The sequence below is a fragment of the Salminus brasiliensis genome, chromosome 13 (assembly GCF_030463535.1).
Source record: "Salminus brasiliensis chromosome 13, fSalBra1.hap2, whole genome shotgun sequence".
Lineage (NCBI taxonomy): Eukaryota > Metazoa > Chordata > Actinopteri > Characiformes > Bryconidae > Salminus > Salminus brasiliensis.
This window is the reverse complement of record NC_132890.1, coordinates 30,802,482-30,826,175: the sequence shown is the minus strand read 5'-3', so window position 1 is coordinate 30,826,175 and position 23,694 is coordinate 30,802,482. Positions and strand designations below refer to the sequence as shown.

The 23,694-nt window shown below is 41.2% G+C and overlaps 1 protein-coding gene across 2 annotated transcripts in view; it reads right to left on the bottom strand.

The window, feature by feature from the left end:
• Positions 1 to 19,308, bottom strand: part of LOC140575110 (transcription initiation factor TFIID subunit 4-like) — a 104,510-nt gene extending 85,202 nt beyond the window's left edge. The window contains exons 1-7 of one of the 2 annotated variants that reach the window (XM_072695272.1): positions 17,874 to 19,308; positions 14,114 to 14,322; positions 7,356 to 7,472; positions 5,202 to 5,348; positions 4,579 to 4,701; positions 4,104 to 4,193; positions 1,820 to 1,984 (exon numbers count right to left, since the gene is read on the bottom strand). In XM_072695272.1, the coding sequence (XP_072551373.1) occupies positions 1,820 to 1,984; positions 4,104 to 4,193; positions 4,579 to 4,701; positions 5,202 to 5,348; positions 7,356 to 7,472; positions 14,114 to 14,322; positions 17,874 to 19,308 (2,286 nt within the window). The remainder of the gene's footprint in view (positions 1 to 1,819; positions 1,985 to 4,103; positions 4,194 to 4,578; positions 4,702 to 5,201; positions 5,349 to 7,355; positions 7,473 to 14,113; positions 14,323 to 17,873) is intronic. The other variant, XM_072695273.1, reaches the window with a different exon arrangement.
• Between the last annotated feature and the right edge of the window lie 4,386 nt (positions 19,309 to 23,694).

Sequence of the window (23,694 nt, the reverse complement as noted above, 5' to 3'; positions counted from 1 at the left end):
TGGTTACTAAACATGACTAGACATCACTTACAGAGGTTTTGTTGTTTCTGGTGGCCCATCGTTCAGAATAGTGTTTGCTGCTCAGGTGATCGTGCATTACACTAGTGCTGCTGTGGTAGGCCATCGACAATTTACTCAAGTGTAAAACACCCTTTTTGATATATTCTAACATTTAGCACTCCCATACTTTTGACACCTTGGGCCCTTCATAACGAAGCACTTAGCAATTATGTTGTGGTGTTCAGAAAAAAAAACATTTTTATTCGAATTGAAGCTTTTTACAAATCTGAAAAACTAAATGTATTATTAATAATACTAATAATGGTTTAATAAGCATTTTATTATTATTATTATTATTACTACATTTATTATTTCAGATTTGTATGAAGCTTCAATTTAAATAAAAATGTTGGTTTAAAAATATTTATGTCAATGCATCATCAATCATGAAGAGTAATCGCAGCAGGCCTTAATGCAGCCGTATTAGATGTCATTTCACATCTTAACTAAATTCTGCTGAAATGTAAAAAAAAAATCAGAACCTTTCCCCCTTAAACAAATGACCTGTTGAAGTGTCAATTGTTGTTGCCTTAGTCTGCAAGCATACATACAAACACACACATTCACACTGTCCCATGCATGACCCCATTACCTCTCCTAACCCATCCACTCTCACACAGGAATGCAGAAGACAGCCATGCCAATGAGAAAACACACACACACACACACACACACACATGCTCATGCCCCCTTGAGCATTCACCCTCTGTCAGCAAGCACAGGGCTCTTAGGCAGCTTTGTAGAGACCTACTCATCTTTGACACACGCACACACACATACATGCATGCCTGCTGGTGCCCAGTCTGCTCAGGCCCCTGGCCCACAAACAGTTTACAGATCTCTGGGGCCCTTCATGACTCCAAAAGTGATGAGTCATATTCACTTGCCTCCTCAACATTTCTCCATCTGCACAAAACGAGGGGCAGCCATCACAGCTGCGACAGCAGTGTACTCAGAGTGAGGTACTTCTAATCTTTACTTACACCAAAACCACATGCTGATAATCTAAGGCCCTGCTCGTGCTGATTTTGGGTCTTTAACTTGGCACAGATGGAGAATAAACTGCGGGGACAAAGGAGGGTTGTTTGGCGAAGCATCGCTGGCTCGAGCCCAAGGTCCAGACTCCTTGCAGGAGGGTCACTCTTTGTGGCTGAATCTGACCACAGGCAGCAAGTGTAAGCCCCAGACAATGAGGCTAGCTTTCTAAGTGGCTGGAAGAACATATGCCCATTAATTCACCAAAAAGAAAATGGACTTAACTAAGCAAAAGCAACTATGCAACTGAGACCAGTTGAACTGAGACCAAAAAACATTTAAAAATTATCATTAAAAGTGACAAACTATAACTTGTCATTTCAATAACACATTCAGGCTGGATTGGTTTATAGCTTTGTATTCACTGTCTAAAAAACATTGCTGTCATTGCTGTTCGTTGTGGGTAATGTCCATGTATGTCAGCTGTACACCGGGAATGTAAACAGCACAATGGTGTAAAATAATCTTAACAAAGGAACAAAACCAGATGGGGCTCAATATGACACCAATATTTTACACTGGACCTGGACATCCTGGCCTCCATGGATGATTGCAGCAGTTTTCTAACCTCGCCCCCTGAAGATGTCAAGCAAATCAAACTGAAGGGGAGCAGATCTGTGACTTCAACCTTACTCAGCCTAAATAGACAGCTGAAAACAGTTCTGTTTTCTAAAAGAGAAAGATAAGGGAAAGGGGAGAGAGAGAAAGACCCAAAGGCACCTACTTGTGGCAGCACAGTTGTACTGTTGGGTTGTCGTACAGCGTTGCCTGTGGCAACTACCCCCGCGACAGCTCCGGTTGGGGTGATGCTGGTCTTGGCGGGTTGTATAGGCTGGATGAGGGACTGCTGGCTGTTCAACAGGGACATTCGCAATGCCGGTAGACTTTTCTATACACGTAGACACACACAGAGAGACACCATTACAGATCACACAATGAGATGTGATTAATAAATTAATAATTTTAAGGATCAGTAATGCTGTTATAACAACATCTGTGCCAAAACAGCTTTCTATTTAACTTGTTAAATGACTGCAAACAACATTTTTATCCTTGTCGGATAAAAACATCTTAGATCACAAATCAACAATTTAGCCTTTTCCCTTCCATATTATTGTTCTTTTATAAAAGCATGTGCTATTCAACATTTAACATGAATGGAAAAGGTGGCATAAAGAAAGGTTGACTTTCTTTTTCTAGGAGTGATTCCTCTAGGAGATCACCTGGGTCTTTTAAAACCATTAATTCGCAAACCTTGAAAGTGTAAACCAATAAAAAACAGAGCATGCACATGTCTGTCTAAAAATATATATATAGTAAGATGGAGGAATTGCTAATTGATTGTTTCAGGAAAACACTTTCTATACAACTACAGTCTTAAGGATCATAAACAGATTAAACCCAGCCTGGAACTCAGTAATCTGGTACATATATACAGTACTATATAAAAGTTTAGACACAACTGGTTGAATGTGTACTGAATATCATCTGAAAACACGTTTGATCCAATTGCTTTCCAAAGAGGACACTGGGGACACATGGGTACCACAGTAGTTAGTATGTGGTGGCTGGGGGTTTCAGTAGGCCCAAGATGTAGGTTAAACTGAATGGAGATTACTTGGTTATATAGGCTATAATGGCTAGATATTGGTCTTGCTAAATGAGTAAAAGTCTATGTGTACATTAGCATACTGTAGCTGCATGGTTTGAGAAGTATTTCCACCCTGGCACACAAACACTGCCATGGCCCTACAATTTGGGCTCACTTGAAACCCCAAACAGCCATGACATCCTAACTACAGTGGATACGGTTCGTCCCCAGTGTTCTTTTTTTGCAGCAAGAAGCCGTTTTCCCGTCCTTGATCAACATAATCCTGCGACGGCATCTTAAGTGTGTGACCTGGATGTTGCTTGAAACTGTAGGCACACGCTTGTGTCTTTCGTAGTAGCCATTCAAACATCCTGGGTCAAGCATGGGATGAAGCACTAGTGTACTGTATAACAAAGTGTAGAAGTATGTGCGTGTGTGTTCATGTCTATTTCAGGAGCATTCTGAGGTAAACCCACTAACGTTGCGTGACAGCACGCCTGCGTTGGCGTGGTGGAGGACGAGGCAGGGTGGCAGGATGTGACACGTGTCATGCCTGGCTGGACACGCCTGCTGGCTATTGGCTGGGGCAGCCGGGGGAAGGGGCTGTCACTGCACGACTGGACCCTCGCCAGAGGAGTTGCTGTTGCTGTGTGTGCACGCATGTGTGTGTGTTAAACAGCATATTCGTATGTACCTTTCCTTTAGGGGCATTTCCAGATAGAGCTGTACATGCATGTGTGTATGTGTGCATCTCTGTGTGTGTAAAGACACACTTACACACCCTTTACAAACAATAATGAACATGTCTGTTGAAAACAATGTATCCATCACAGCCCACATACTTATATGCATTCTTTACGTTAGCATGTATGTTAAGCAATACTTCCACTAGAGGGCAGTTAAAAGCCCTTAAAGTTTCTATCAACAACAAACATGGTCACGGTGGAGGAGGTTGTGATACTGTTCTTGCTACAAAAAAGATGGTAGCGCTGTACACTGTGATTTAAACAAGCGTAAGCGAGTTTCTATAAGCCGCTGGTTATGTTTCGCTTGACCTACTGGCTACACAATCTTGTTCTGTTCCGTCTGTATTCGTAAGCTTTTATATAACATGCTCAAATACGAACTAAATAAACACAGAGTATGAAAAGATATCTCTGTCCGTTTCCATATTTAACATTGAGCATAAATTAGCCGGAAGTGTGACGGTGTTTATGTGTTATAGAGTCCCTTACTTTTTGGGATGGCACTGGCCAACAGTAGGTGTATGAGAAAGAGGCTCAGTGCTGTGTGTGTGTGTGTGTGTGTGTGTGTGTGTTTTACCATGAAAAAGAGTGCCAGACAAGGCTTTGTGTATTTCATGCTGAGGGCAAACACTATGAAGGGTTTTTGTTGTTGTTTTTGGGGTCTGTCTCACCTTTAGGAAAGGGACCAGGTAAGGCTGAGGTGATGACTTTAGCTCCGATTGCAGCCGGTTGGTAAACTCCTCTGGCTCTATTTTGGCATCCTGGAAAAAACAGGAGCACAAAAATGAAGACAGAATCAAAATTGTTTCCTGTATATTCAGACTTTCTTCATGACTTGAACATCAATGGGACGCTGTCTAATAATACACAGAGGTTCACATTTGCAGGTCTATTTAGATTTATTCAGTACTGGCAGCAGTTTAGGTACTATGTAAACTAAACTAAACTAAACAGTAACAGGCAAAACTCTACAGACACACCTGGTTGGATGTGTGGTGATCATCAACTTAAAAACATTTGATTTTAAGGATTAAGGATATTTAAAACAGCTTGAAGCGTTAGGTGTGATTGCACTGGGCTACTTGAAATGTTAATGCTGAAATGTTTATTGATCACAGTCTCCTGAAGCTATTGGTCAGGACTCACCAGCAGGTCCTGCACCAGCGCCTTCACGTTCCGCGAAGTCTCCGGGGAGGGGGAATTATGGGACGCCAGTTTGATTAGCGTTGCCAAAAAGTTCTTACACTTTTTCACATTCTCCTGCATTTCCTGAGGAAAAGCAAAAAGTACCACAAGGCTCAGATGAGGCCAGGTCATGCTGTCATAGTGTGTGTGTGTGCATGTGTGTGTTTAAGAATTTGAATGTAGCACCTACAGGGAAAAGCCCTGCCCATGCCCAGCTGCATGCATGCCGGTGTGGCTAAGAGTGTGTGTGTCCTTAGGACAGTTCCCAGCTGTGTTAACCCATGTGTCTGTGTGTAAGACACAGCCTTCTGGCAGCTGTAAGCCGAAATGTGTGTGTGTGTGTGTGTGTGTGTGTGTGTGTGTGTGTGTGCATGCATGTGTGTGTCTTGGATGAACCAGGCCTGCTGGGTAAGAATGACCCAGAGGGGCCAAGTAGTCACTCAGTCATTCAGAGAGAGGGAAAAAGAAAAGCAGAGACAGAAATGAGAGAGAGACAGAGAGAGAGAATGAAAGGAAGAGAGAGAAAGAGAAAGAGCAAGAGAGCAAGAGAGAACGAGAGAGAGAGAGCTCTAGGGCACACGAACCTGGGAGATGACAGGCGCTCCGGGGGCGGGGCCGGCTGCGCTGGGAGGGGCCAGCGTGGGCTGACCGTGGGGCCCCTGGGGGCCCAGAGCTGCCGGGACCTGCTGGGGAGCCGTCACCGCCACGGCCGCCGCTGCCAACGGCGCCCTCTGGAGGAGAGAGAAACAGGCAGAGAGATAAACAGGAGCTGACACTGAGCCTGCAGCAAGGCCACACACAGTAGCGCAGAGGCAGCCCACCACTACTGTCACATCGCATGTCCCCAGAGCACACCATGACGAAACTTAACACAGACACGGGACGAGAGAGAGAGAAAGAAAGAAAGAGAAAGAGAGAGAGAGAGAGAGAGAGAGAGACAGTGGAACAAGAGAGAAGCAAACTGTGATTCACTGAACATTGAGAAGCACTAATTCAATATATTGGCACTTTAATACACTAAATAAACTGAATCAGGTTTTACGGATGGGCCAGTCTCCATTCAGCACTGTGTCTAATCTGCTTTGTTTTTCTCAAATCAAATTTTCCAGTCTATCCGATCCCAGCAGGACAAATTCTCTTGAAAAGGCAAAAAGCAACATGAAATCGGACTTTTTTCAATCAGATTCAGGCCACATTTCTAAGTGGTTTCAAATCTAATTGAAATATGATTCAGCTTAAGCAATCAGATAGGATTTCATGTGTTTTTATGTCTGAATGCATGACAAGAATGTCGGCTGTGCACGTTCACATATTACAGCTTCACCACTGAGAGCAGAAGCTTTTACAGATATTCGGTCACTATGGGAACCAATTGTGGGCAAAGGCTATGCGAGCTAATGTTATGACACTCTTCCCATTGAAACCACATTTGATCACCTGTGTGAACCAAAGCTGTAGTCCTATCATTATAAAGTACTCTTCTATGTATGGGTAGGTGATATGGCAAAAAATATAACATTATAAAACGCAGTTCTTTTGTGGTGCTGTTATTAAATACTATGAAACACTATGAAAAGCTATGAGTGCAGCCATTTATATTCAAGATTGTACACACTGCTGCACTAAATCCAGTTAAACAGGACTAATTCTGCTCTCTTTGCAGTGAAATGTGTAGCTGGTCAGTGTTCTTTAGGTACTGATAATATTCACAGTATGCTTCCAACTCTCTATTGAGTAAAAGATGTTTAAGAAAAAGAAGTAGAGCGAGATAAAGGAAAAGAGCTATGGAGACAAGACAAGGTGTAAAGCAGGAGTGTCACAGAAGGGCCACGGCACTGAAGAGTTTAACATAACACCATATTTAACACACCTGATTCCACTCACCAGCCAACTGCTCTGCCCACAAATGCAATTGTTTCCAATCCCATTTAACTTTGCAAACTTATAGTCTAATACCTTGCCTTTAGATGTGAGAGAGTGTCAGACTTCAGTCTTTAATCTTCTAGTATTTGGTTAGCATTAATGAGAAACTGCTGCAAACATTGTGGGGTTTTGTGCCGCAAGTTGTGGGGTTTCCAGTTTAAACTGTAACGATACAAAGCTAGACTGTGTAGCTTGCTGCTGGATCGGATATCAGCAATTGTAAGCCTGATTTATCGATGCTATCGATCTATGAATGCTATGAATAATTGAAAAAGATTCTGATTGATTTAAAAAAAGATCACAGTCTGCAGCAGTGAGGCTGCAACAAAAGAGTTTACACATCGAATCTGTAATCTGAATCTGAATCTGAAATATCTACAGTGCTAGTGATAAGACTTAAGCCTTTTTTAAGACTGAAGAAGTGTTTTTACAGTAGTATTAACACCTAGCATTACTTGGTCACTATTAAAATGCTCATAATAGATCAGGGAACAAACAAAACTGAATTATGACACCCCTAATTTGAAAATACCATAATGCTGAAGTTTTGAAATTTGATCATGTAATATAAAAGCTTGCATACCAAATAAGTGCCAATCAAAATTAATACCACTCTCTAAATATAGCTGAAGAAGCTGAATGAGATTTTACCAGAGTTTTGAAAAGTCCAATCTCACAACGTTAGCTATGACAAAAGGCATTTATGGGTGGAGCATGAACAGATCAATTACAAAGGCCTTCAGGAGTGGGGAACCATTCAATTGTCTGGGACATGGGTTTGATCCCCCTGGAGTAAGGGTTAGTAGTGTGCTCACAGTAAGGGCAGCAGAAGCAGCAGTAGAGGTCTGAGGAGCAGGAGTCGGGGTGGGGGACTGAGCCACTTTAGACTGGAGCGCAGGACCGGCCCGAGGGGCCTGAGATGAAGCAGGAGACTGTAGGAAGGTAAAGAGAGGAATAAACAGGAGAAAGAGGAGAAGGGATGTGAGGAAGAAGAATACAGAGAAGGAAAGGACAAAGAGAAAAGGCTTAGAGAGAAAGCCACCAACAATGTATCAACTTTCCACAAGAGCAATCTTAGATTAAATGTATTTGTATTATAGACCACAAAAACAACACAAACAGACATGAATTTGCCTCTGTAGTTTCCATGAACTTCATAAAGTGTGTTGCATTAGAGCAGAAAAGCACTGAACAGTTGGCAGCATCAAGTCAACAGGATCAGCACTGAAGAATAATGCTCTAAAGCTGTGCTTTGGGAGCCCCCTGCAGGTGCAACAACAGTACTGCAAGGTTTCCCTTCTTTTAGAGGAAACAGAGGTGACTAAAAATGTGCCACACAAATTTCTAACTCTGCTTACAATTTTTTTAATGGAAGCAATTTAGGACCTTAAATAAATCATGCTACTTAACCCCCCAATATCTTGCATTGAATGTTTACCCACCTTCGACAAGCAATACATATACACTGTGCCATCAATACACCTACCTTGTAACTGCCCTGAGTTTGGGCATTTTATCAGAAACACCTATCCTATAAGTGCACGCTGTAGGTTTACAGTCACAGATTGTCTGTTGCTATTTAGCATCACTGGACCGCTACTGACCAGATATTATGTGAGTGGTGGATCATTTTCAGCACAGCAGTGACAATGGTGAAGGTAGAGGTGCACGTATTTGTCACTGTACAGTGTACAGCGAAATGTGTCCTCCGCATTTAACCCATCTGGTAGTGAACACACACTCACATGTGTGTGTTAGGGGCAGTGAGTACAGACACACACCCAGAGCCAACTCCAGCGCCTGGGGAGCAGAGAGGGTAAAGGGCCTTGCTCAAGGGCCCAACAGTGGCAGCTTGCCGAGCCCGGGAATCGAACCCACAACCCTGTTATCGATATCCCGGCGCTCTAACCGCTGAGCCACCACTGCTCATGTGGTGTGGTGCTGGCACAGGTGTATTAGGCACAGTGGTGTTTGTGGAGTTCACAAATCTGTGAAGCGTCTTATGATTTTGAGTTAGCGTACACCTCTGAACTTCACTGCTTCAACTAAATCAAGCTATACATTAATTAAGACAAACATGATCAATTAACACACCATCTCTGTTAAACCAGCAATCTAATGCTTTACCACCACTGAAAGCTACGGATGTGGGGTAGTTTGCAATTACTATGTCAGACTGTCATTAACCACAGCCCTGTAAAATTATCACCGACTGGCCCCTTTATTAAAACCACCTCTTTGTTTTCACACTCACTGTCCATTTTATCAGTACCTCCAACAGTATCATATAGGAGCACTTTGTGATTCTATAATTATATACAGTAATAATTTGTTTCTCTGCATAGCCTCCTTTCAACCTACACAGGACCAACACAGATCAGGTATTATTTGGGTGGTGGATCATTCTCAGCACTGCAGTGATGATGACATAGGTGCGTGTTGCGCTGGTAGTGTTACAGTGTACAGTGACATATTTAAAATATAGATATTTTTTACACCTACATAACCTTTATATGCCTTTATGTTCCTGTACAAAATGTCTGTCTGTTCTTAAACAATATAAACAGTCTCATGGTGAACAAGAACAAACCAAATCTAATTACTATATATTACATTACCAATGACATTTTTATGTTGGTTAAATAAAAGTGCTCTGCTGCCACCTTCTGGTAAATGGTAATTTTTTACCCAATAATAGACTGGAGGGGGTATTTCTTATATATCTTATATCTGCAGATATATCTTAAATATCAGAGGACTTCTGAAAGGTCTGTTTGCATAATAAAGCATACTTTGCCTTCATGAAAAAGCAAGCTGAAGTCTGCTAATAAGAACCAATTTAAGGCCTTAGCTGTTTCTTCTACCAACAACAAAAATATCAGCTTGAATAAAATCCAAACAGAAAAGAAACTTCATGCTGTTTTTTACTTTAAAATGCATTTATTTATGTCTCCATTTGCAAAGTTCTTTGTAGCATGGATTCCGCAAGATGTTACAAGCACTGGACTGGAGATTCTGGTCCATGTTGACATTACTGTGTCATGCAATTCCTGTAGATTTTTAAGGAGGGCATTCATGCTGTAAGCCTCCCGTTCTATCACATCCCGAGGTGTTCTATTGGATTCAGATCGGGTGAATAGGAAGGCCACTGCAGAACACTGAACTCACTGACATGTTCATGAAACCAGTGTGAATCCCAAACTACACTTCATTCACTACACTAACAAGCACACTTGTGTGATTTGGGATGCACCATTTGTGTTTGCAGTAAGAGGAATAAACTGTAGATCTGTCAGAAATAATGACACTACCAACGCAGATTTCATGCAACAACTAAGATATCACCATACTGTTTATATGCTGAACCAGAATGTGAAAAAAGGTTTGCCGACATTCCACATTGCCCTAGTGATCACATACTTTGACAGCACTTTGACATTTTGGATGACCCTTGAAAAACTTTTTTCCTCATGGAATTATTTTTTTAGAATCTGTCCAATTCTTTTTAAAACTCATCATGTCTAAAGAACAATTTCCTGTATGACCGATCACCTTTATAATGCACAAACTGTGGTGCATCTGCGTCTGTGGTGGGTATGAACCAGCCTTTAGACTCTGTATCTAAATTTAAAGCACTACAGGACACAGATTAACTGCTGAGGTATCAGTATTTTCCTCTACAGAGGCTGAGAAGTGACAGTGTTCCTTAAAAAAGCTTCGTCCTAAACTGCAAACTTCTCCACTTCACTTTTAATTTAAAAAATGTATTTATTTTTGAGTGTACCATTTGTATTTGTTGTAAGAGGTATAAAATGTAAACCTGTGAGATAAAAAATACACTACCTGCATTATTGCTTTATTATATATATAATTACATTCGAATTTACTATTTATTTTCTAGGTATAAAATGTAAAATGTATATTTTCTAGGTATAAAATGTAAACCTGTGAGATAAAAAATACACTACCTGCATTAATGCTTAATATAAAATTTAATAAGTCTGCTAATAACAACCAATTTAAGGCCTTAGCTGTTTCTTCTACAAACAACAAAAATATCAGCTGGAATAAAATCCTAGAACTACTGACTATTTATTTTCTTACACCGAGTGTACTGAATTTCACTAACCTTCTTGCTGGGATGTAGGGCGGCAATAGCTGGCACATGTGGGTCCAGCGAGAAATATTGACTAGTCAAACACAATCGCCATAGAATTGACACTCGAGTCAGACCTTAAAATACTGCTGTTTTTATGTAGTCAGAATCACTGTCAGGGACTCTTCACATACAACTAAATGCTGAGTAAAAGCCTAATCAGATCAGAGCTTAGAGATCACCCAGAGTCTTTGCTCTTCACTGTGTTTATTGAACAGGACAGTTTTGGGTTTGGATGCCAAGTGAAACAGCATTCTGGTGGGATAGCAACTTAGCAAATCCGAGAGTCAAACTCCAGCATCTTTAACAGAATTTCATACCTGGCTGTAATAATGTAAAGCAATACATCCTCACATTAATCAGTAACACAGACACTATCTGAAACAGGCCGTTTTCTCTTGCAGGTGGGAAGAAGATTAGCATTAATCAAATATGATTAATAGAGCCTATACTTAGTAAACGTAAGTGCTAATACAGTGATTAATTACCTTCTAACAGGTAGAATGTGATAAGCAAAACTTCAATGCAATATTAAACAGCTCATTAAAATCAGAAATGAGGAGAAGGGACAGGGACGGCAATTACAGCAGCAGAAAAATGAGGACGGCTCCATGTTCCATCAAACCAGGCTGAAACAAATACACCTAGCCTTTAATTTTAAAGAGCCACTGCAACAGGCTGCACAGTTTGCGGTGCTGCCTCAACACCTGAGATCCCTCATGTTTGATAATAGTAACAAATGTGATTATTTTAAGCAATAACTTAATTATAAGTTAGTGCTGTCTTGATCAATTATGTCACAATTTGATTGTCTAAGTATACATTTAACTTTGCCAGCACTGATCAGCTTCATGAGTCATTTAAAAAGAAAATGAATATGTCAAATAAACAAATCGCTGTAATATTAGTTTTTTTGATTATTCAATTATTGATAGTTTTTTTATGTTGCACTTCACTCTTCGCACATTTTCATGGTGCCCATTCCAACCATTCCTACCATTGCTTACATATGTTTACATACGTAAGTATTGTGATACTGAATATTTGTTGTATTGTCTACACCTAATTTCAGTTATCTTAATTGCAATGACCAAACACCAACAATCCGACTCAAGCTAGGACTCGAGTATTGACAAGGAATCCATACTATAAAAATACAATCCATGCTAAAGTAAAAGACAGTGCTATATTATTACGTAAATAATTATGTAATTAATTATATCCTCATGTAATTAGATATCAAATACATAGACAATAAACAATTACTCATCATTAATGTGTATATAATTAACACATTTCCCTCCATTTCTTCATTTAACCATTTCCCCTTCCAACCAAAATGATTAGACTTGCTTGATGTTCATATCTCTTGATATTTTTGAAGATGGAGGAAAACCTTTTTGTTGCTTTTTTTATTTTATTTTATTCTTATTTCTCATCAGAGAACCATTTCCTGTATGACCCATCATGACCTTCATATTGCACATTGTATGTAAATATCTGCTGTGCAATAAAACACACACACACACACTTATCTCACATAGTTAAACACTGTTTCGCCTGCAATTATGTCATTTTGTCGCATTTCCCTGCTGTTTGATCATCAGGAGAGTCTGAGAGCAAGAACTTGATGTGCTTGGAATCATCATGAGAAGGGGGCAGTCCTTACCTGCACATAGGTAGTTGTAATAAACATACTAAGATGCAGCACATTCTCTGCTGTTTTTGAGTTGGCTCAACGTAGGGTGTTTTCACACTAGCGTTTTCACACAAGCGGAGTGCTTGCTTGACAGTTCAGTACTTTTGGTCAAGCTTTTGAAAGCTGTTTTTAAGCCCAGGAGCAGTCCAGTGATCTGATCTCTGATCCTCCAAAAATCAGGGGTCTGGGGTATGCTTCAAGCGGACTTTGGTGTGGTCTGCTGCACGTGTGGAAGCTATTTGCTATCCGTTATTGGTTCATTTTGTCACATGCCTGCTTCAACTTCTCGCCTGTTTGCCATGACTCCAGAAAGAACTATTCCTTGCTGCTTAGGTGTTTATATCCAAGAAAAATATGAAAAAGCTATAAACTGATGAACCTACCATTTTGCAAAAAATATGTGCAGAAAAGTTTTAATTAGTCCACTATTTGTAAAAAAAATCTTCTATATGAAAGCAAACCCATGATAATGAACCCCTTCCCCAAACCAGCCCATAATCGGTCCTGGATGCAGACTCCAGGACCTGTAGGAGAAGTGTGAAAACACCCTTAACTGTATACTAAATAAACTGATATATAGAACTAAATAAACGTGGGTTGGTAGACTGTTTAACTAAACTAAGTTAATGCAGAAAAGGCTCAGTGTAATCAGCTTACTTTACAAACACTTCCATCTGCCAGACTGAGATAAATAGACCTGCTCTTCATGTGTTTACCTAGCTATGCTAGTCTTGGTTAATTTATTAAATTCTAATGATGATGTTACCTGTGAGTCCCAGTGCAGTAACTGATCCTAGGCTAGAAGATCTAAGAGTGTAGCCTAGACTCCTTGTGGTTTGTCTTAGGTCTAGGTCTTAGGAAGTTAGTTTATGGTTTTAATGTTATTTACTTTTCTTTTGGCAAATTCCAGCTATGCAGAGTTACAGCTATTACTGTATTACGGTTGCTGTTAATGAAGAAAATTGCTGTGCAAACCATGCAGAACATGGTTTTGGATGCCGTGGTGAACAAACTTGTAAAATTACAAGTTTTCCACAAACTGGTTTCAATGGTGAGTCACTGTGAGAGCACCAAGAGCAGCTGCTAATTTAAGGAAGAACATCTCCAGGCCCACAGTACAGCACTTCAAGAGGTTAGTTTTCTACTTGCTCATCAACAGTCTGCTAATTAGGAATGGTGGAATGGGTGAACACAGCCTTTGATTGGTAGGTAAAAATAGAGGCGTGCCATAAGCTCATAAACTTAATTTCAAAACGTACCATTCACTCCCCTGTCCATACAGTCCATATGTGGAAATTAAGCTGCAAAACAGCCAACAAACCAGCATACTTCCACACGTCGTCCTGTTCAGCCTACAGCAGTTTAGCCCCACGCATTCAAGCTGTGTTTCAAGTGTTTCAGCCTGGAGTGTTTTTTGAATGCGGCACAATAAAATACAGCTAATCAGAGTAGAGGTTATTGCAGGTACCTATCTTGAAGGCACAGTAACAAAAACAGTCTGTTTAATTCTAAAGGATAAAGAAATGGGTTTTTATTTATTATTATTAAGGACTATTTTAGTTCTTAGACCCATACAAATGTAATAAGTGTAAGGTAAAAAAAATATGAATCTGTTTGCATCATCAATTTTGCAATCATATTTGCAAAATGCTAATAAAAGTGTGTTGCATTATGAACTGTATGGAAGTGGGAAAGTTTGGAAATGTGGGTGAGTATACCTGTGGGGTGGTGACTCTGAAGGTGGCTCCAGTAGTAGGGGTTGCAGGTCGGGGGGAAATGTTACTCTGGGCTTGAGCTTGAGCTTGAGCCTGAGCCTGAGCTTGAGCCTGAGCCTGAGCCTGAGCTTGAGCTTGAGCTTGAGCCTGAGCCAGCGCCTGCTGAGGAACCATCACCAGCTGCCCGAGCTCTGTCCGCACCAAAACCATCCCTACAACACACACAGACTGAGTTAGATGAGCTTACAGACGTACAGACACTCATATAGGACATTCAGAGCCTCCTTGTGTTGCTTGCTGAACATTACTGAGCATAGTGCAAAATACACGGTGGGTTCACATGTGACGTTTAGAAGAAACATCTAAGCATAACACCTTTACATGCTTCCAATCACATTTACCCCACCACACACCACCCTTTAGCTACATCCTGAATAAGATGATTACATGTGTCATCTATATGATAATATATACACTGTAGCACGAAGGCAGAAGCCCGATAACAGAGAAGACGAATGTTTAGGTGATGCTGAACTACCGCGCTAAAATACCTGTATCATTGTACTGCATTTACCACCATCTGTGAGTGTTATATTTCACTGTAATGCTTAAGGTAGATGTAATCCTACCAGATACGCAGATATGTACAGGAAAATATAGGCATCGCCCCATAACTCCCAGATCGGTGCATCCCTGCTCAGAAACACACAGCTTGAAACACTATAGATATCTCGATTGTGTATCCTAACATTTGTTATTAATATTGTTGCTTTCAGAACATACAATTGTCTAACTCATATTTTTGGATAATCTGAAAGTTTGATTATTTTATTAAAATAATCTCTTTAAAACTATTTCATTTCATTTTTTTATTATTTCTGGCCCTAGCTAGATTTTCCTGTATCCTGTGATAGAGCTTGAGAGCTTGTTTTTAAACTGCTGCTAACACATCTTCACTGAAGCCCAACAGGCTTGAAGGGGAAAGCTAACTTCCAATTCTTTTACAACAGCTGACAGACACCCACACTGGCTAGTATCCCACTGAGATGGAGGGTCTTAATCAAACTATGTGTATCTGAGCTGACAGCAGTGATTAGTTTCTCTTCCATTCAGTTAAAATCCTCAGTGACTGACTGTGACTGACTGACCCCCTGCCCAACAGCGTCTCCTACTGGCTGACACACAGGGCACCCATGCAATTACTCCCTCAGTGCTATCTAAACTCTAAACTCCACTAAATGTAATATGTTACTTGTTGCATTTCACAATTAAAAAACTCAAGATTTGGATTATTTTGATTATGTGCAGACTCGAAGAAAGGCAAATGAAAATACCGGCAATTGAATAACAGCACTTTAAATGAGCATTTTGTAAGAAAAGGGTACAAACATGTTATTAGCAATAGTTCCACTCCAAAGGTTCATCTTAAATATGAAATTATAATTGTTATTATTATTATCATCACGATTATTCTTGTTGTTGTGGTGACTATTTTTGTCTGACATTATTATAACATTATTATATCAATATTATAACCTTATATTTGTTATAACACAAACTGCAAGAAAATATGTTCACTGATCATCAAACTATAATGACTTTACTGAGACTTTTGTGACATCCGGTAAAACAGGCCACATCTCAGTATAGACTTTTAGACTTTTGGAAAGATGAAGCTCTCTGCTGTCCTCAATCCACTGCATTTCCAGCATATTACCCAAGTCTTAAAGCACCACTTTCTAACACAGGCAACTGCACAAGTGTGCTTCTAATGGGATTTTCCTGAGCTCCAGAAACCTACCAGCCTGTTCACAGTGGTAGTGAATGGAGTTGAAAGCTACCTGTCTCTGAAAGCTACCTGACAGAAAGTTATTACACCAGAAAACATCATTATATGATAGTTATAAAAAGATTACAATATATTTCTGGAAATAGATTCATGGTAGAGTGATGCATGTAGGGTGTTGTGTGGCAAAATAGTGCCCAAAGGAAATATGAGCTGTGTCACTATTTTACCATCATCAACATTATATATAAAACCCAAGACAAAAGACAAGTGTAGGTTTTTAGATGGTGAATATAAGGGCAAAATTTGGGTGGTAGTCATGGTGACCCTGACTCCCATCAGCACCACTGTAAAGAAAATAAGTGGGATACCCTCTTTACATTCTCTTTTCCATTTAATATTTCACATATTCATACTAATCCAAATGTTATTATCAGGCCTCACCACAAACATGTCAGCATGCAAATGTCTCTGACATTCTGTGCGTATGAGAAATAATGGCCTTTCTTTCCCTCCAGCTGAGCACTTCTTTCACTCAGGACGTGGCACAACAGCATCCAACAGGTTCTTCCTCTGACAAACACTGCTTGTTTTGAACTTAGTGTCTTCCTCAGAGCCTCAGCGCTGCAATATGTGAGCCAGTGAGCAGAGCAGCAGGGGAGAGATACCCTTACACAGCCTAAGAGAACTTCACACAGCAGAAAAAAACAAACACACACACACACACAGAGAAAAGTGCTGCATACACTGCCTGACAAAGATCGCTCAGTTAAAATGCACACACAACAAACTATACCTTCACTTAAACAAGTCATTCGAGAACACTTACTTTTCTAACTGTGAACAAAATACACAATAGGTCCAAATAAGTTTGTGGACACCTGCTCCTCCAGCATTCCTGCTGAAATCAGGGGTATTAAAGGTAAAGGTGCACGTATTTGTCACTGTACAGTGTGGACTGTACAGCGAAATGTGTCCTCCGCATTTAACCCATCTGTGGTAGTGAACACACACTCACACACTCACACACACACACATGTGTTAGGGGCAGTGAGTACACACACACCCAGAGCGGTGGGCAGCCAACTCCAGCGCCCGGGGAGCAGAGAGGGTAAAGGGCCTTGCTCAAGGGCCCAACAGTGGCAGCTTGCCGAGCCCGGGAATCGAACCCACAACCCTGTTATCGACACAGTGCGTCTCCTCTCCTCTCTATTCTTCTGAGAAGGCTTTACACTGGATGTTGGAGCATTGCTGTGAGGATCTGATTGCATTCCGTCACAAGAGCATCAGTGAGGTCAGGTGCTGATGCTGAACGGTTAGTTTCAGCACGTCAGCCAAGTCATCCCAAAGGTCCTGGATGGAGCTCCATCACTCCAGAGAACACAGGCCAGTGCTGGGGGACATCATGCCCCTCTAGCCAGCGCTGTCCATGGGCATGCTGTGTGTGTGTGTGTGTGTGTGTGTGTTCAGCTGAAAACTAGTCTCAGCAATGGAAGGTGGTAAAAATCACTAATTATTGGGGGTGTTTGAACACTTTTGGACCTACAGTGTGTGCGAAAACTTGGCTAGCTAACTTATTCTTAGTGTTGAACGACCCACAAGTGATAGTTTAGTTTTGCAAAGCTTCAATTTTTAACTTTTAAGTTGCAAAGGCGAGTAAATATGTGGAAATGCAGCTTCTGCTAATGGTTTCAGTTTGAAGTTGGTGCGAATTTATTATTTTTTTTCTGAAAAAATGGTCAGAATATGTGATAAAATGCCGATAAAAGCTCAAATTTTCATTCACTAATATTTTGAGCCCCAGATTTTGTAGGTTTCCCGTCTCCCTGTAGCAGCTGAATGAAGCTAAAGCGCTAGCTGGCTGATGCTAACTGACACCGTCCACTCTCGCGCACTGTTAGCTAGCCGCGTTAGCCTCGCGCGCTTCCCCTTTAACGGCTCGCTCGAGCGGGAAATAAAATCCCTGAACTTTCTTACCGGGCGGGATCGTGAAACCGGGAGGCAGCTGGATCGTCGTCTGCTGTTGTGGAGCTCTGACAATAAGCTGTGGGGCCACGATGCGCTGCGGCGCCGCGAGCGCAGCTCGAGCCTGCGGAGGCTGCGGCGGAGTAACGGTGGCCGGAGGTGCGAGCCTCACCGTGGCCGCGGCGGTGACCGTGGTGACGGTGGTCGCTGCAGCGGGACCCGGTGCGCTCGTGACGGCCGCACTGGTGTTGACGGCCACCAGCGGGGAGGCGGCGGAGGGGGCGGCGGAGGGGGCAGCGGAGGGGGCGGCGGCGCTCGCTACTGAGTTCTGGGTCGGGACGGCAACGGCAACGGCTACGGATGTGACAGCGGTGGTCGACGCTTTCGGACCGGGGGCCGCCGCGCTGGGTTTCGCCGCTTCGGCGCCACTTGCGGGCGACTCGTGCACGGGCGACTCCGAGTTTTTGCTGTGGTTCACGTGCGGAGGAGCGGGAGCCAGCGCGCCCTGCTGCACGAGCGCAGACACAGTGGTGCCGTTGCGGTTCTGCGCGAGACTGGCGACGATGTGACTCGGGAGCCGGTGCAGCGCGATGGTCGGGGTGCCCCTGTCCAGCGCGATGGCCGACGAGGAGGTGCTGGTGCCAGTCACAGTGAAAGTCGCCGTCGCCGTCGTTGTCATGGTGGCCGTGGTCGCTGCTGCCGCTGCCGCACGGCTGGACGCCGTCGTTACGGAGCCGGTGACAGCAGCAGGGGCAGGGGTAGTGGTGGTGGTCGTGGTGGTGGTCGTGGTGTTGTTGCTGCTCTTCACCGGCGAGATGGCTGTGCTCGCGCCTCCACCGTCTCCGTTCACACTCTGGGATCCGGAGCGCCGTGTCCGCACGCTCGCGCACGAGACGTGCTGCTTTTTGCGCGTGTCATACTCCCGCGAGCTCGCACCTTTGTTACCGGGCCCGACGCCGCCGCTACTGACCGTAGAAGTTCCCGTTAGCAAGACCCCCTCGGATACGGACCCGGTCGGGGTGCTGCTGCTGCTGCTGCTGCTCGCGCTCGTTCCAAGTGAACGCGACGCGCTCGCTCTCCCGCCGCTATCCGAGCTCGTGCTCTCCGGTTTCGCGCCGCTGTCCGAGTCCTGATGAGTCCCGGGTTTACGCTGTAGGTGTAGCTGCTGCTGCTGCTGCTGCTGCTGCTGCTGCTGTTGTTGTTGTTGTTGCTCGGATGTGTTGCCCGCTCGCGCAGGCAGAGCTCGCGCCAAGCGGTGGTTCGCGCCGCCGCCGCCTCCGCGCGCCGTTACCGAGGATGCTGTGGCCGACGCCGACGATGCCGTCGCCGTTACCGGGTCGCTCCGGCCGCCGAGCTGCGACTCCAGCGAGCCCACCAGGTCGCTGACGGCTTTCTCGTCCACCTCCGAGAACAGCATGTCTTCCAGAGGGTCGGAGGCTCCCGCCATCTTTGATGGAGATCGCTGTGTGAGCCAAGCGGGAGTGGCCACCGCGCATGCGTGTTACCAGGGCATTGTGGGAACGGCGAGTGACGCCAAAGCGCCGAAAAATGTTCTCCAACGGACCCCCACCAACCCCCCACCCACCCCCCCCCAAAACCACAGGCTGCTGTACTGTACATAGGCCTGCACTCATTATTGAGTGGCCTGATAATGGTGGTGCACTACCTTGCTACTACGCATTTTGGAACACAGCCCTTGCAAGTCCACACTTGCACACTCGTTTGTGAGCTTCCCCTGTGCACAAGCCTACACTGAACACACTTACCTCAATATCTCATCAGAGCAGTACTGATACCGGCCTGTCCCGTAGTCCACCTTTGCGTGACTTGGGTGTGCAATCACATGATTTCCACCAAGAATTAAAGTGCGGCCTTCTGCAAAAGTGCACAGTGCACAAGACCACACTACACACTTACTAATACTGTAAATGTTATGTTCTGAATTCCATACTTTTGCATACATTGCATACGAGATCCCACCAAATGCACGCTAAACATCCTTTACTGAAAGCCACATTAGAGCTTGTTCTGTATGTCCAATCCAGAGTCATCAGACAAGGCGCAGACAAAGCTTCAGTCTATTCAGTCCAGTTCATTTTCAGTGAGACTGTTCCCACTGCAGTATCACAATCTAACTCAACGTCAATTAAAAGAGCAGAAACTACTATAGTGAAAGTATGAGTACTGTATCACAGTCTAACTCAATTAAAAGAGCAGAAACTACTATAGTGAAAGTATGAGTACTGTATCACAGTCTAACTCAATTAAAAGAGCTGAAACTACTATAGTGAAAGTATGAGTACTGTATCACAGTCTAACTCAATTAAAAGAGCAGAAACTACTATAGTGAAAGTATGAGTACTGTATCACAATCTAACTCAATTAAAAGAGCAGAAACTACTATAGTGAAAGTATGAGTACTGTATCACAATCTAACTCAATTAAAAGAGCAGAAACTGCACTATAGTGAAAGTATGAGTACTGTATTACAGTCTAACTCAATTAAAAGAGCTGAAACTACTATAATGAAAGTATGAGTACTGTATCACAATCTATCTCAATTAAAAGAGCAGAAACTACTATAGTGAAAGTATGAGTACTGTATCACAATCTAACTCAATTAAAAGAGCTGAAACTACTATAGTGAAAGTATGAGTACTGTATCACAGTCTAACTCAATTAAAAGAGCAGAAACTATTATAGTGAAAGTATGAGTACTGTATTACAGTCTAACTCAATTAAAAGAGAACAAACTACTATAGTGAAAGTATGAGTACTATATCACAGTCTAACTCAATTAAAAGAGCAGAAACTACTATAGTGAAAGTATGAGTACTGTATTACAGTCTAACTCAATTAAAAGAGAAGAAACTACTATAGTGAAAGTATGAGTACTGTATCACAGTAACTCAATTAAAAGAGCAGAAACTATTATAGTGAAAGTATGAGTACTGTATCACAATCTACCTCAATTAAAACAGCAGAAACTACTATAGTGAAAGTATGAGTACTGTATCACAATCTAACTCAATTAAAAGAGCAGAAACTACTATAGTGAAAGTATGAGTACTGCATCACAGTAACTCAATTAAAACAGCAGAAACTACTATAGTGAAAGTATGAGTACTGTATCACAATCTAACTCAATTAAAAGAGCAGAAACTACTATAGTGACAGTATGAGTACTGTATCACAATCTATCTCAATTAAAAGAGCTGAAACTACTATAGTGAAAGTATGAGTACTGTATCACAATCTATCTCAATTAAAAGAGCTGAAACTACTATAGTGAAAGTATGAGTACTGCATCACAATCTAACTCAATTAAAAGAGCAGAAACTACTATAGTGAAAGTATGAGTACTGTATTACAGTCTAACTCAATTAAAAGAGCAGAAACTACTATAGTGAAAGTATGAGTACTGTATCACAGTCTAACTCAATTAAAACAGCAGAAACTACTATAGTGAAAGTATGAGTACTGTATCACAGTCTAACTCAATTAAAACAGCAGAAACTACTATAGTGACAGTATGAGTACTGCATCACAGTAACTCAATTAAAAGAGCAGAAACTATTATAGTGAAAGTATGAGTACTGAATCACAATCTAACTCAATTAAAACAGCAGAAACTACTATAGTGAAAGTATGAGTACTGTATCACAATCTAACTCAATTAAAACAGCAGAAACTACTATAGTGAAAGTATGAGTACTGTATCACAGTAACTCAATTAAAAGAGCAGAAACTACTATAGTGAAAGTATGAGTACTGCATCACAGTAACTCAATTAAAACAGCAGAAACTACTATAGTGAAAGTATAAGTACTGTATCACAGTCTAACTCAATTAAAAGAGCAGAAACTACTATAGTGACAGTATGAGTACTGTATCACAATCTATCTCAATTAAAAGAGCAGAAACTACTATAGTGAAAGTATGAGTACTGTATCACAGTCTAACTCAATTAAAAGAGCTGAAACTACTATAGTGAAAGTATGAGTACTGCATCACAATCTAACTCAATTAAAAGAGCAGAAACTACTATAGTGAAAGTATGAGTACTGCATCACAGTAACTCAATTAAAACAGCAGAAACTACTATAGTGAAAGTATAAGTACTGTATCACAGTCTAACTCAATTAAAAGAGCAGAAACTACTATAGTGACAGTATGAGTACTGTATCACAATCTATCTCAATTAAAAGAGCAGAAACTACTATAGTGAAAGTATAAGTACTGTATCACAGTCTAACTCAATTAAAAGAGCAGAAACTACTATAGTGACAGTATGAGTACTGTATCACAATCTATCTCAATTAAAAGAGCAGAAACTACTATAGTGAAAGTATGAGTACTGTATCACAGTCTAACTCAATTAAAAGAGCAGAAACTACTATAGTGAAAGTATGAGTACTGTATCACAGTCTAACTCAATTAAAAGAGCAGAAACTACTATAGTGAAAGTATGAGTACTGTATCACAGTCTAACTCAATTAAAAGAGCAGAAACTACTATAGTGACAGTATGAGTACTGTATCACAATCTATCTCAATTAAAAGAGCAGAAACTACTATAGTGAAAGTATGAGTACTGTATCACAGTCTAACTCAATTAAAAGAGCTGAAACTACTATAGTGAAAGTATGAGTACTGTATCACAATCTATCTCAATTAAAAGAGCTGAAACTACTATAGTGAAAGTATGAGTACTGCATCACAATCTAACTCAATTAAAAGAGCAGAAACTACTATAGTGAAAGTATGAGTACTGTATTACAGTCTAACTCAATTAAAAGAGCAGAAACTACTATAGTGAAAGTATGAGTACTGTATCACAGTCTAACTCAATTAAAACAGCAGAAACTACTATAGTGACAGTATGAGTACTGCATCACAGTAACTCAATTAAAAGAGCAGAAACTATTATAGTGAAAGTATGAGTACTGTATCACAATCTAACTCAATTAAAAGAGCAGAAACTACTATAGTGAAAGTATGAGTACTGTATCACAATCTAACTCAATTAAAAGAGCAGAAACTACTATAGTGAAAGTATGAGTACTGCATCACAGTAACTCAATTAAAACAGCAGAAACTACTGTAGTGAAAGTATGAGTACTGTATCACAGTCTAACTCAATTAAAAGAGCAGAAACTGCTATAGTGAAAGTATGAGTACTGTATCACAATCTATCTCAATTAAAAGAGCAGAAACTACTATAGTGAAAGTATGAGTACTGTATCACAATCTATCTCAATTAAAAGAGCAGAAACTACTATAGTGAATGTATGAGTACTGCATCACAATCTAACTCAATTAAAAGAGCTGAAACTACTATAGTGAAAGTATGAGTACTGTATCACAGTCTAACTCAATTAAAAGAGCTGAAACTACTATAGTGAAAGTATGAGTACTGTATCACAATCTATCTCAATTAAAAGAGCTGAAACTACTATAGTGAAAGTATGAGTACTGCATCACAATCTAACTCAATTAAAAGAGCAGAAACTACTATAGTGAAAGTATGAGTACTGTATCACAATCTAACTCAATTAAAAGAGCTGAAACTACTATAGTGAAAGTATGAGTACTGTATCACAATCTAACTCAATTAAAAGAACAGAAACTACTATAGTGAAAGTGTGAGTACTGTATCACAATCTAACTCAATTAAAAGAGCAGAAACTACTATAGTGACAGTATGAGTACTGTATCACAGTAACTCAATTAAAAAACTAACTCCGTTAAAACTAAAACTGTATGGCTACAGTAATAACTTTGTAATAATACATTAAAACAAACAGCATTATCATTTCTGAAGCATCACCAAT